This window comes from Anabas testudineus, chromosome 17 (assembly GCF_900324465.2).
Source record: "Anabas testudineus chromosome 17, fAnaTes1.2, whole genome shotgun sequence".
Lineage (NCBI taxonomy): Eukaryota > Metazoa > Chordata > Actinopteri > Anabantiformes > Anabantidae > Anabas > Anabas testudineus.
This window is the reverse complement of record NC_046626.1, coordinates 17,922,308-17,936,715: the sequence shown is the minus strand read 5'-3', so window position 1 is coordinate 17,936,715 and position 14,408 is coordinate 17,922,308. Positions and strand designations below refer to the sequence as shown.

At 38.7% G+C, this 14,408-nt stretch overlaps 1 protein-coding gene across 4 annotated transcripts; it reads left to right on the top strand.

The window, feature by feature from the left end:
• Nucleotides 1-2,246: 2,246 nt before the first annotated feature.
• Nucleotides 2,247-14,357, top strand: LOC113171725. Of its 4 annotated transcripts, none has more exons than XM_026374325.1 (33): nt 2,247-2,355; nt 4,409-4,504; nt 4,648-4,674; nt 4,786-4,854; nt 5,062-5,088; nt 5,238-5,306; nt 5,420-5,446; nt 5,548-5,616; nt 5,704-5,766; nt 5,865-5,939; nt 6,242-6,310; nt 6,548-6,607; nt 6,897-6,953; nt 7,030-7,101; nt 7,360-7,416; nt 7,510-7,566; nt 7,655-7,720; nt 7,795-7,863; nt 7,948-8,022; nt 8,251-8,316; nt 8,390-8,461; nt 8,565-8,636; nt 8,797-8,832; nt 8,944-9,012; nt 9,600-9,659; nt 9,886-9,957; nt 10,146-10,208; nt 10,370-10,432; nt 10,595-10,669; nt 10,753-10,792; nt 10,992-11,043; nt 11,202-11,616; nt 11,875-14,357. In XM_026374325.1, the coding sequence occupies exons 2-33, from the start codon at nt 4,457-4,459 to the stop codon at nt 13,345-13,347; spliced, it is 3,684 nt and encodes a 1,227-aa protein (XP_026230110.1). In that variant the 5' UTR covers nt 2,247-2,355; nt 4,409-4,456; the 3' UTR covers nt 13,348-14,357. The 4 variants fall into 4 exon arrangements, with proteins under 4 accessions (XP_026230110.1, XP_026230109.1, XP_026230108.1 ...); XM_026374324.1 differs by having other exon boundaries at nt 4,786-4,875; nt 5,868-5,939; XM_026374323.1 differs by having other exon boundaries at nt 4,786-4,875.
• The last annotated feature ends 51 nt before the right edge of the window (nt 14,358-14,408 follow it).

Sequence of the window (14,408 nt, the reverse complement as noted above, 5' to 3'; positions counted from 1 at the left end):
GAGATGTAGTAATGGTCTCCACTTTAAGTTATGTCTGGCTCAAGGCGTACTGCTGAATCAAAACAGCTCCATGCTGCAGTAAAGCTGAAGCAGATTCCATCATCCTACTGTACGTCATCCTGCAACAGAGACACTGAAGATTGATCTCTCTGTAGGAGGAGGTTGAAAGAGGTGAACACAGGCCTGAAACTGTTGTAGAGTGCGAGTCTCCTGAATCTTGAGTCTAATCTGTTAATAAAGACAAACAAAGTTTCCCATATCACAAGTCTGCTAACTTGTAAACTTTGTTTACAATCTAGTTTCTTTAATCAACATCAGATATTTTTGTCTTGAATCTGTGTTTAAAGCATCAGTTATAGTTTTTGTGTAATGAAGCTAAATGAATGTGAATGAATTCACACAAACTCTGTGGCATTTAATGAGAGTTGGTATTTGCTGATAAATTTGGTTTGTCAAGTTGTCCTTCGGCACTCTTTACTTTATTCGCAAGTTTTCCATGACGTATATGCTGCACTGACTAAAGGAGTAACCTTGCCCATTAGTGGCATTAGATCAGTTAATTTTTTAGATCAACTTGGGACATAAACGCTATAATAAACAACTTGAATTAATAAAAATACGTTTGTTTTTGCACCATGGTTTCTGTTGTCTGACATCTTGAAGTCTTTGACTGTTCTAGCTGCATTGTAAAAATATTTTGGTCCTTAACACCTCATATTGCCGCAGTTGCAAGACACTACCTCGCTGTGCCTGCGGCATCCGTCCACTGTCTCCCCAGACGATGCAAACATCCTGATCTTCTTAAAAAGAGAGTTTGAAGTTAAGGTGTATTTGATTCTTTTATGTTCACACAGGCTGTTTTTTTAAACATTGTGTATTTAGGACCAGTGGCAAAGCAAAGTCACATTTGTCTCTCTCCCTGGTTTGGGAGCTGTGACTCTAAGTGGAATATGTCCAACATCATTTGATGTCTGACCACAGAACATGTTTCCACTGTATTTTGATTCATCTCACATGAGCTGGGGACTTTAGCTGCTTTTCTAGGACTGTTGTGTGGCCCAAAATTAATATTATGTTGTTATTATTGTGTATTGTCTATTTGCTCAGCTTTTAAAAAGAAAACTGCAGCCACACATTGTTATTCTGTTTGTGTAGAGGTATTATATGTGGTTTATATTGTCACGACTTGACTATGTCTGTGGTAACATTATACTCAGAGGAGAAGAGTGAAACCTGCAGCTGGTAATTTTCCATGCTGTGGAAAATTGAAAAGTCACTGGACACAGGTTTCACTCCTGTTAATATATTTGTTAGAGTTATGTAGTTTTTCAGGTTTCCACAATTGTTATACTAGTGATACTTAAAAAAAGATGAGTCAGAGTTACACAAGTGTTTGAAACTAAAAACCGAGAAACACTATGTCAGCTGTAATGTTATACTCAGAGGGGAAGAGTGAAACCTGCAGCTGGTGATTTTCCACCCTGTCGAGATTTGGAAAGTTACTGGACACAGGTTTCAGCTCCTGTTAATATATTTGTTAGAGTTATGTAGTTTTTCAGGTTTCCATAATTGTTATACTAGTGATACTTCAACAACAGATGAGTCAGAGTTGCACACGTGTTTGGAACCCAAGATGAGAAACACTATATTTTCAATCCCACACACACACACACACACACACACACACACACACACACACACACACACACACACACAGGTAGACTTGGAGCTGGCCACACCCCGCTCCCACAAAGGTAGACAGAAAGCTCCAGGGCTTTGTAGCTAACATGTAAAAGAAACTACAAGTCTCTCAGAGTGTGTCACCAAAGTATGTTTATTTAAAGCGCTGAGAGGAGGCCATTAACTGGAAAAGCATATGGGAAAATGTTGCCATCTTATCTTTAATCTTTAATCAGCAAATGATTAACTGCTTTACTCCCTCAGGACACAACAATGAAGTGGGAGCTATTTCACCCATTACCCTCCCTGTAAGCATTATACTGTCCCATCATACAAAAATGTTTCTTTATTATAATAATATTTTATTACAATGTGCAATACTGCTAAAATATTATTTTATTAGTTATCATGAGTTTTATCTGTTGATATTTTATGCACTGCTGTGGTTCATACACGTGAAGCTAAGCAAACTAGTCATACATGCCATTGTAATTATAATTCAACTGGAAGCTGGGATTTCAGAGCTTCTAGTGAGATCTTGAACGCCTCGCCGGTGAAGTTGTAAAACTTCCAGGAGAAGTGGTGTCAGTGAAGCAGCCACCAGCCACTGTGTACATCGTGTTTTGAACAGACTGGACGTGAAGTAGCACTGAAGTGTCTGCAGACCTTCGGCAGGTGAATCCTCTCATTTTTTATCTTCACAGTTTGTATTTTCATCTAATTTAATTCAGGGTGGCGGAAAGTTTATTTAGCACCACTGTACTAATTTAAGAAATGTTCAGATGTGTCTTTATGTACATTTCTCAATATTATCAAAACGCAAAGTGCCAAAATAACGTGTATTTTTCCTGTAGTAATAAGATTTTCATAACGGAGTGATCATCATGCCTAAATTGGATTAAATCATGTGTGATGAGGGCACGGATTATTAAACTAAGATAATTAAAAATGACCTAATTAAGATCACACATTAAGCAGTCTGTGCGCACGGAGGATCTCGATTTATTGTCTTTTGCTTTTGTCATTTTCAATCTCAGTCTCTCCCTCTTTGGCAGCTCAAATATAACCACTAAACCACTACAGGTGAACTGACTCTTCATCACGATGGATAATTCAGGGCTTTAAACACTTGAGATAGGTTCATGAACATCACTAATGTTTTTGTTAGCGGGGATGCGCACAGACACCTAAATGCATGTAGAGTTCAACCTCTTTGACAAATCATTTATTATAATGAAATCCATCCAGCCATCACGAACAGAACAAATATCACATTATTTAAGAATTAATAGTTAAGCTTTCAGGCGCAATATCTGCACAAAAATGAACTAAACATGTTAATGTGCGTAAAATGAGCCTGAGACTCCGACACAGCTGACGGCTGAAGTGCGCGTTTGGGCTCAAAGCTGTTCATCTGTCGTAGCAGGAGCATTCATCATCATGTTTTTAAATTAATTTGTTTTATTTTATTTTTATTTTTTGACAAAATGTGCTCCTATGTGTGAATAAAACACTAAACGGGATTTTAATTAATGAAAAACAAGTTGGATTTCGGCCACAAAGTCATTTAACAGAATATAGTCTGTAGTTAGATCACTCGAGTCTCAGTAATCTAAATAATGCTTAATATATTTTCACCTTTTGTTTTTATCTATATTTAAATCTATATTTAAAGTTGTTACGTTTGTTGTTTGTTTTCTGGCCCCAAAAAGTGAAAAATCAAATGTGATCTAATATATTTATCAGTGTTTACCAGTGTGTTTTTTCTTGATTTAAACATTTAATGTAGACTCTCAACCACTAAAGTCTTTTTTATTAGGGCTCTGTTCTATTCTGATGCCCCAGTAAACCACAGCAGAGCCACCATAAGTCGTCATATGAAACACCAGAGCTGTGTCTTATTTTACCACACGATTGCCCAATTACATCTAGTATCACAGATATTATTATTGATATATCTAATTTATCTCTGCTGTCAGTTCCTGGTTCACTCTCCTACTCACACTCCCTTATTCAGCCCTGCTGGTTCAGCAAACCCTTTGTGTTTCACCGGTTTCAGGTCTGACTGCACCTTCAGGCTGTGTGTTTGTTCACTCTGCCAGTTTTGTCCCTCACCTCTCGGTTCCTGGTTCACACTCTCACACACATTTACTCACTCGTTGTTCTGCTAATCCTATTGTTTTCCTACTTTCTCTATTGTGTGCGTACCTGTCAGTAACTCTGTTCACCTGTTCTCTACTAATTGTGTCACTTATCATCTATTTTAAATTTCAAACACTTGAAGTAATTAAACCTTTTTCATCATTTGCTAAATATTAATTTACAGTGTCAAGAAAAATATGTGAACCTTTTAGAATTTAGTGGTTTTCTGCATTAATTTGTCATAAAATGATAAAATGGGATCTGATCTGGTCATGTCAAGGTCATGTATGGTTGTTGTCAATAAAGAAAGATGAAAGTTCACATTTGTTGTGTTATTATTTTAGGCACATTATATTTGTTTAAAGGTTTAAAGGTCCAAAAGGGTTCACATACTTTTTCTTTCCACTGTAAGTTTGTCATTTGTAATTATGTCATTATTGTATTTTATCAACAACACCTAACATATGTTGAAACACAACATATCTGTGAAATGTATCAGCCACCACACTCCATTAGAGTGTGGTAGACATTAGTATTAGCCATTAAAAACCTGATACATATTCGATGTTATTACTGTGCAACGTAGAATTGGCAAACAGCATCTAACGACACAAGGATTCATGGAACAGGACGCATGGAGGCATGCATGATAAAGCCAGAAGTAAAAAAGAAACCGATAAAGGTGAGGACCTTCACACCCAACGCAGAAGACACTCAACAAATGCACAGCACAGTCTGAACAAGCTCAAAAACACAGTTTCATTAGCACCAAGCTACAAACAGTAATACACACTGTCTAGTCACTGCTTTCTTCTGTATTTGCAGCCTAAACCTCCTCCAAAACCTGCTCAGGTAACTCCACACCTTCAATTAGCTACCTGACAACAGTTATGATGAGTTTGCTGAAGGAAACATGAGTGTATTTGATGGTGATGTGACTAAATGTAAAAATGATATTGACAGATTAAAAGAAATGACCCAGAGAGACCGGAGAAACCGGCTCCTGAAGTGCCTCCAAGACCAACACACACTGCAAGTCCAGCATCATACTTGGTTTGAATGCGTTGTCATGTTGACATAATTCATGGCTGTTGGAGTTCTGTAAAAATAATAAACATGTAGTAATGATGTCAGGACGTAGGACAGATGTACTGGATTGTGAAATATTCAGAATGGAGTTGTAGTTGTGAAAAGGCCTTATAGACTTATTTCTAACATGACTTCCTTTTCTATTTGCAGCCTAAACCTCCTCCAAAACCTGCTCAGGTAACTCCACACCTTTGATGAGCTACCTGACAACATGTATGATGTGTGTGCTGAAGTGGACATGAGTGTGTTTTTAAAATATGGCATCAGGACGTTGTAGAACAGATGGACACTTTAATAAATAGTTAAATCTGAAATACTCTTGACAGATAAAAATAAATGACCCAGAGACGCCAGAGATTCCACCTCCTTTTATTCCTCCGAGACCGACAGACGCCGTAAGTCCTACATGTAAGAGGGAGTCACTTTGGATAAAAGTGCAGTTATTTCTATAGAAGGTGCAGTTTAATTTTAATAATCTCCACCTCTCCCTCTTCTCATCTATTTCCAGCCTAAACCTCCTCCAAAGCCTGCTCAGGTAACTCCACACCTTCAGTTAGCTACCTGACAACACTTAGTCTGAATGTCATAGGGAGGATGGACACTGGTAAATAGTTAAACCCGAAATCATGTTGACAGATAAAAAGAAGTGACCCAGAGGGACTAAAGAAAGCAGCTCCTGTGTTGCCTCCGAGGCCGACAGACGCTGTAAGTCCAACATTAACAGTCTATTAGAGCGAGTGGCTCCTGTGCAGCTTATAACCACATTGAACTGCTTCATTTTTTAAATTTCAGGATCCACAGTCTCTAAATGGTGACGTCTCAGGGAGTAATGATGATCATTCTGAACACTCCAAGGTGAGCTCAGTCGTTTTATCTGTACAGTGACAGGATTTAGATCATTATTAATTAATATAAACAGTCACTGATGGTGAAACTGAATTTTCTGATGTCAGCAGGAAAAAGGAGGATTCTTCAGATTTCAGATTTGGAAAACAAGCAAGGCTCCTGGTGCGAGGACACCTGGGCAGGTAATCTGAGAGTGATGGATTGTTAATATTGTTGAAATGTGTCTGCACGTCTTACATATTCTGATAGAAATAAGTCGTTTGCACAGTAAATAGGCTAAATCAGCAAACAGGGACAAAGTCACTGCAGAACTTATAATCATTTGTATTAACAATTACACACTATTAATAAATTCCGGCACAACTTACACCTGAAGACTCAGTGATCCAGGTTATGTTATCTGCAAGCTGAGATTTATTTTATGACTCATGACCTGTTGATGCACTTTCTGAAATGTTTGTTTGTCTTAAAACTTGTGTTTCAGGATAAAGAGCTGCTGCAAACTCAGTTATCAGTCAGCAATGGTGATCTGTCCGAGAACAACAACAGCAAAGTACGAAACATTTCAATATCAGTTCTTTCACAAACTGAAGGACTAAACCTGAAAGTCTCTGTCATAAGAACTTCATTCTGTAGCTTTGCTTGTTGAGCTTTACAGCGAACAGTTGGTTTAGTTCAACCTAATGTTGATAATGTGATGATAATAACTTTGTGCACTTATATTAATCATAAACCGCTGCGTTCAGGGTTCATGTTCACACAGGCTGAGCAACGTTTTTTTTACCCTTAGGCAACAGAGTCACTTGACAGTGAGCTCTCTGACACCACTGACAACCTGTCGGAGAACAAGGTGAGTCTGTTGTGAAGGAAAGAAAAGAATAAAACGTCCCGTCTCAATTACTCAGAGCCTGAAGTAACACTTCTGCAATGCTTTGTTTCATCCAACCAAGTGTGTGAACTAATTTTATGTTGATGGATTAGTGCTCAATAATCCAATTGTTAGTTCCTGTGTGTTTTTATACATCTTCTTTATCTTTATTCATTTGTGCTGTAGGTTATAGAGGACAGTATGCTTAAACTGATAAACACTGGTGTGGAACAGGTTGTGATTATTCGATATCTTCTCTGATTAACCACAGTTTCATGATGGTGAACTCACAACCAGCAGTGAAGCTCTTTCTGAAAGCAAACCCAAAGTGAGTTTGTCAGGTTCAAAATGTTCGTTTTGAACTTTAATAATGAAAAATCATGTTCTTTACATTTGTGTTTCAGGAACGAGGAAGAATATTTTCTGCAATATTCAAAAAGTCTCCCAAACCTGCAGAAACCACTGAACCTGACGAGGTAGGAATCATTTTCAGAGATATGAACCTTCATCACATTGATGCACATCTAATTTTTTTCCATTTGTAAATAGAAAAATAATGCAAATCTATGCACAGACATTTCCAAGCACTGAAGTAAGATAGAAATGTGAATCATTAGATAAATAATAAAAATGATAAAATTAGTTTTATAATTAGTATAATATAAATAGTATAAAAACATAGAAAGATGAAACTAGTTCAGTAAATTCATCTGTTCATTTTTTTTTTTTAACAGAATGAGTCTCCTGACACTGAACTCTTAATCAGTGATGATTTAACAGAGAATACACAGGTCAGTAAGTTTAAAGATAATCAATGACTTTTTCCCTAAATCAATATTTGTTTTCTAAATACATAAAATGCTTTTTCTATCCGTGTCCATCAGGAGAAAGGTGGAGGGCTGTTCAGCGGACTCCTCAAAAAGACCCTCAAAGTGTCACTGGTGCGTGTTTGTTCCTGTTTCCTCTCAAAGTGTCTAAACTCGTACAAATGTTCATTGTTTTCATGCAACATCAGTTTCTCTGTTTCAGGACCGGGAAGCTGAGAACGAGCCACTTAGAAGCAGAGATGAGCTGTCTGAGAGTAACACGAGCAAGGTGAGCAGATCAACGATAACTGTTAGATGAAACGTCTTCAGAGGGGGCATTCACTGACAACACCTTATTTTTAGGAGAAAAACATTTTCAGCAACGTGTTTAAGAGTCTTCAGAAACCGGCCAAGGGCTCTGCAGAGGTCAAGGTACTGAGACTGAACCAGCTGTTAACATTTGTTATGAAGGCTGGAGGAGAGACTGATTTTTATTATCTTCTGGACTGAATTCAGGAGCAAGAGGTGAACTGTGAAAATCAGTTCTCTAGTAGCAGTGAGAATCTGAACGACACAGCTGATGAAGTAAAGGTAAAGAAAAACATGACTACATAATATGAAATAGAAACTTTAAACTGGAGCACAGAAAAATGTACTGTTACCATATAAATATACTCATTCTCTGCCACAACCTGTGCACATTTCTTGTGTGTTTCCATTGTACATCATTATTTCTTTAAATGTTTTAAGTAGGCTGTGGATGAATTTTGGTTTTGTTTCTCCAAAGCTTTAGAGAAATTGCTAAAGTTTGTGTTCTAGGTGAAGAGAAGAGGCCTAGCTGGACTATTCCAGAGATCAGCCAGCAATGACAACTTATGTGATGAGGTCAGTTGAACTTCTCATCTTCTAGTGATGTAAAGTGTTGATCTCTGGTATAAAACTTTTGCTTTGGGTCCAGGAGTCAAACACGAGCGAGGAGAAGAAATTATCTGGGAGTTGGGAGAATCTGTTAGGAGCAGCCATATCAAAGGTACTAAGGTTGTGATGATGATCATGATCTCACCCTGTTTTTTCAGTCCTGCCACTGATTAGATATTAATAATAATTATTAATATGTGAATGTGTCACCTAAGGAGAAAACAGCTCGACTCACAGGGATCTTCAAAAAGTCTCCCAAACCAGCTCCACGCTCCATCACTTCAGAGGTGACCAGATAGATTTCATGGCTGTTGTTTTTTTTTTTTTGAGAAGATGTCTTTGAAAGCTCTTATTTACACTTTTAAGCTAATAATAATGTGGTGTAAATATTTAGAAATAAAACTTTCCAACATGTTTACGGTAATTTCTGTTCTCTTGGATCTTCAGTCCACCAGCTCAGACAGTCTCGGAAACGCTGCAGAGGTGAGCTCTACATGAATGGAATCAGCACCCTCACCCAAAAATAAAATGCTTAAATCATATCAAATGCAAACATTTAAAAGCAACTGAGTTCATATATTAATGATTTTAAAGGAGGATCTTTTGGCAGACAGTGAAATCTCAGTCGGTGATAATCTTCCCGATACTTCTAGTCAAGCAAAGGTGAGTCTGGTCGCTTGAGAAATGTTTTAATCTATGAAGACAATGAAGTTGCAAGTTTGCAAGTTTTTATTGAATCTTATAACATTTTAATAGGAACTAATAGAAAAAAGTAAAAAATGGGGCGTATGTTAAATGAACTAAAACCCAGTGAATACTTTGATATTTGCTCCAGAAGGATGGAAAAAATAGTTCCACTGGGAAGGAGGAAGGTCATTTGCAGATTTGAAATAAATACAAATATTAGAACAGCAAAGTCAATCAATCTGTGTTTGCTTCAAGACATTTATGTTTAAGATCAAAAGGTTAAATAAAGGTCCAGATATTCAGCTTTTTCTTATAGAATTTACACCTCAAAAACAGGTTAATTTGAAATCAATAAAACAACATAATTTAACTTCAGCTGGTTTCTTCTTTTCATACCAAGCTTTGTATCCCCTGAATTAATTTAGCTTATCATGAGTTATTTCATCAGGATAGTTTAGTGAGACCACTGTGTTGCTCAGTACACCAGTGGTTTATTTCTTTTTACACATTGTTGTATTGACTATGTCCTCTAAAATAAAGGCTCATGTTTTGTTCTTCAACAGGAGAAAAAAGTCAGGTTTGCAGGGATGTTCAAGAAGGCTGTTAAAACTGTGCAACAACAGGTAAAATATTAACACTTGTTGGATTTGTATGACGAGAAGAATTAGCAGAAGTTAGAATTAAAAGATTTAGTTACTTGACTTGCAGATTATAATTCAATAGAATTGTTGTGTTTTAAATTCTCTGTTTTCTTCATGGAGAGAAATGTAAAGTGTGAGTTAGTGAGTCACGTGCCGGTTTTTGTGCAGCAGTAAAGCAAAAACTGTTTATCTCTGTGCTCTGTTGCAGAAAAGTGAGGACGTGGAGGCACCAGAAGAAGACGAGCTGGGACACAGGAGGACCATCAAGAGGAAGAGACGAGTGAGTTGCTTTTCACACACAGAAAAAAGCACGAGCACGAGTGTATTTGATCAGCTGGTGTAATTACACTGTACTGATGACAAATTGAGAAAACTGTAATTATCACAAAACAAATACAAACAGGCACAGTTCACTTACTATTTTTTTGTACTATTAACTTTCTTTTGTTCTGTTTAATATTTTATCAGGTTGTGTCATTCAGAGTTAAGAAAACACTTCCCACAATGCCCAAGATTACTGTATCTTCACAGGTTAGTACTGCTCTGTAAAGAGGGCTATATTATTCTTATATTTTATATTCTGGGGTCCCAGCAAGCATTTTTCTTCTATCTCCCTGCAGTCTAAATGTTTCCTAAATGTGACACGTTGTAATTATTTAATTTAGCATTGACTGTTCTTTTACCTGCTACAGACGTCAGACAAGCTGCCTGTCATGGAGGAGAATGTGGAGCTGCATGAGTTGAACTCGCCACAGGTTTGAATGCTGATACTTATAGTAGCTGTGCATTATTCTTCATGACCCGACTGGATTTACTCATCTCCAGCTTCAGTCTCTTTTATGGGCCGCAAGTCTTTTTTACCAACATGTAAAAAAAGAGGGTAAAAACAACTAGAAACTGTTGATTTTTATTTCCAGGAGAGTACGATAGAGGTTCAGCCTGTGGAGATGGCAGCTTACCCGACTGAAAACAACCTTCTTGAATCTGACCAGGTGTGTTTAAAATATTATTTATTCTTTTTACTTCACCCATTCAAAGACAGGCCGTCTCTTGACGTGATGATATTTGTTTTCAGGAAAATGATGAATTGATGGAGTGGTGGAACTCAGTGAAAGGTCGGTACGACACTGTTCATCTTTAATTCGAAAAATGTCTTTATCATATTCAACCAGGACAAAGTGCCCACGTACACACATATACACAAAAATTATACGTTTGTTGGAATTTAAAAGACATGAAAAGAAAACAGCATAAGTTACTAGAATCCAACCATTTTTTGTGCATTTGCTCAATGTGCTAATTGTACAATTTCAGGATGGACAGAGTGGAACGAGACGTCACATTTCCAAGAGGAGGATGAGGAGATGTAAGCAAATCTTTAAGAAGCATCATCTTCGCCATTGATAAATAATCTGATCTATAAAATAATTAAAAATTAAGAAACAATGTTGGAGAATGTCTCATTTTGTAAAAATTCTGTAGCTGTCTGTATCATAAAATAAAAACACTCCTCTCTGTCCTCAGGGCTGTGGAGCAGGCAGCTGATCGTGTCTACCTAGCAGCTCGCCTGTTTGTGCATCTGTTCAACCAGCGCGGTGCGTCCTTACAGCATCGCATCCTGGAGCTTCTGTCTCTGGCTGATGGAGCGGATCAGTTCCACAAGAAAACAGTGAGCGCCGCTGTGGGTGGAGGGGTGGCCAGTGTGGCGGGCAGCGTGGCTACGATCACAGGGCTCATTCTGGCTCCTTTCACTTTTGGTGCCTCAGTTATTGTCACGGCAGTGGGGATCAGCGTGGCGACTGCAGGCGGCATCACCTCAGCTACGGCTAATATCACAGATACAGTTCACTCCAGGATGGACAGAAAGAAAGTGGAGAAGATGATCCAGGGATACCAGGAGGAGATCAAAGACATCAGAGAGTGTTTGGAGTTTGTGCAGGTGAGATGTGAAATGTTTGATTTTAGTTTCTCATCAAGAAAATTGGATTCATCTTAGAAACTCTGATGATACAGATCCAGAAAAAAAGGAGAAATATACAAAATACAGAAAAAATATGCTTTGTAATTTTCTTTTAGTCAAAGCCATCTACATTATGTTAATAGCATACATGTTTATCTTTATTCTTCTTAAAAATGTTGTGTGTTTAAGGTCCCTGTCATGCAAAAAAATTCCTTCTGTCCTTGTTGTCTCCTGTAGGAAGGTATGGACACCCTGCAGGAGTGGGACTTTGAGCAATATTCTCAAAGTGCTGCCACAAAGGCTTTAAACCATAGTGTGAAACATGTGGTGAGGGAGGGTGGCAGAGCTGGGAAGGACCTGATGATCAACACCACCACACTCATCAGCACTGTACAGCTTTTGGGTGCTACAGGTGGTGCAGTCAAAGCTGCCCAGGTCATCAGCGTCACCACGGGGGTCATGTCAGGTCTCTTCCTGGCTCTGGATGTTTTCTTTCTCGCCAAAGATTCCCATGAGCTCCGCAAAGGTGCCAAAACCCAGTTTGCTGCCAAAGTCAGGGAGGTGTGTAAAGAGCTTCAAGATGGTCTACTGGAGCTGAACAAGGTGAAGACGCAGCTGCAGAAAACAATGGACGGCATTGAGGTGGAGGAGTACGAGGAAGAGGTGATGGAGATTGAAGAGGATTTGGAGTGGGATCCAAAGAAACTGGCTGAGCTGGAGCAGGAACTGGACCTGCTGGAGGAGAAACTGGACAAGAAGGTTGAAGAGGAGCAGAAGAAGAGTAAAGAGGGTGAGAAGGAAAATCAGAAAAGTAAGGAGAAAAAGAAGAAGAGCACGAAATATGGAGGAGATCCACAGATAATGGAGAAGGAGAAAGAAGGGAAGAAGGAAAAAGACGAGGTAGAAGGGAAACTCAAGGAACGTCCTGAAGAGGACAAAGAGATGAAAACTGAGACAAGTGTGAAAGCAGCGATAGAGGTTTTAAAAGAACAAGTTCAGAAAAAAGGCAAAAAAGACAAAGAAACTAAGAAGCAAAAAGAAAAATGTGAGCATGAAAAGGACAAGGCAAAAAAAGATGCGGGTACAAAGGAAAAAACAAGGACAGAGAAAAAGGTGGATGTAAAAGAACAGAGAGAACAAGATGACAAGAGCACAAAGGTAGATTCAGAAAGATGGAAAATAGAGAGAGAAACTCAAAGGAGAGAGGAAATGAGAGGGAGGAAGCCTGATTGGAAACCGGTGAATACCGAGAAAGAGGAAGGAAGTGGAAGAATATGGAGGAAAAGCAGCAGGAGCGACAGTGAAAGAGGGAGCAAGTGTGAACTGAGAGAGTCTGATAAAGAAAAAGGAAACAGCAGCAGAGAGATGGAGAGACTCGGTGGAGGAGCAACCAACGGTACGGAGAGCTGGAGGAAGACAGAGGAGGAGAGAGCAGCAGAAGACAGGAGAGCTGAGATGGCAAGAAGTAGAGAGCAAACAGAAATGAATGAAGGAAGAGACTCCAGAGAGCCAGAGAGAGGAGATGAAAGACGAGGGAGTGAGACTGAGAGCAAGAGGAGGCAGCCTGAGAGGAAAGAAGCTGAGGAGACAGAGAAGGGGAGGAGGAGAGAGGATGGAGAGAGTCGGAGGAGACACAGAGAGCGTGAACACACCCGCCGAGGACGACGACCACAGTCCAGCGCTCTGCTGGGAGACGGGCTGTATATTTAACGTAGATTGATGAGGACTGTTGTTTCTACACACCTGCAACAAACACCGTGATTTATCTCAATAGGCTGATTGATTATAACACAGGGCACTTGTGAGACATGAAGACAGTAGTTTGCATGAAATATCAATACAACAAGCTCATTTATCATCACTTCTAACAGCACCTACAGTCTGCGACATCTCAGCTGCTATTAGGAAGCCACTGTGCGACACCGGGCCATCAAACCTCTGTCCTTTATTGGGGTATCTTTACTCTTACATGTGTTGTATGTACTATTCACTCTCATGATATACAGCTGCAGCTGCACCCAGTGATTTAGCTCCACCCTGTGTTAAGATTTCACTTGTTGTGGTTTGGAACAAGAGGTTGGGAAACACTTATATTTCAATTTCAGAGACACAGGTAGACTTCCCTCTGACCACACCCCTCTCTCAGGTGAGTCCAGAGCCACCACAAAGCCAGACAGGAGGTTTCAGAGCTTCATATGTAACATGCATGAGAAACAAGAACTTACAAGTCTACCGGTGGGTGTGACGAAGCTCTGGTATGTTGATTTAAAGAGTTGACAGGAGGCCATTGACTGGAAAAGCATATGAAGAAATGTAGATGCCTTATCTTGATTTTTTAATCAGCAAAATATTACTGCAAAGTTATTAGGAAATGCTTTCAGCTCCAGCTCCCTTACACACCTGTTTTCCTTCTGTGTATAATAAAGGATCAAGTAATGATGCAGGACTGCACAGGGGTGAACTCAGTACTGTATGTTTCTCTTCAACGTGAAATATTTGTATTACAATGTGCAATCTAGGCTACTGTAGTAACAGTTTTATTGTTATGTCTTTACGCTTTATATTTTTTATACTTATGCTTCATGTATTTAACTATTGAGTGTATTTTAATTAAAATTCATAAAGAGGCTTTTAACATACGTTTAGTTATAAATTAGATTGAGTGACACTGAGCCCACTATGTTTCCTTCAGGAGACAATAAAATATATTTTGAACTTGACCTCATGTTTAATGTCTTACTTACATTTCTAGGTCTAATGCCAAAATGTTA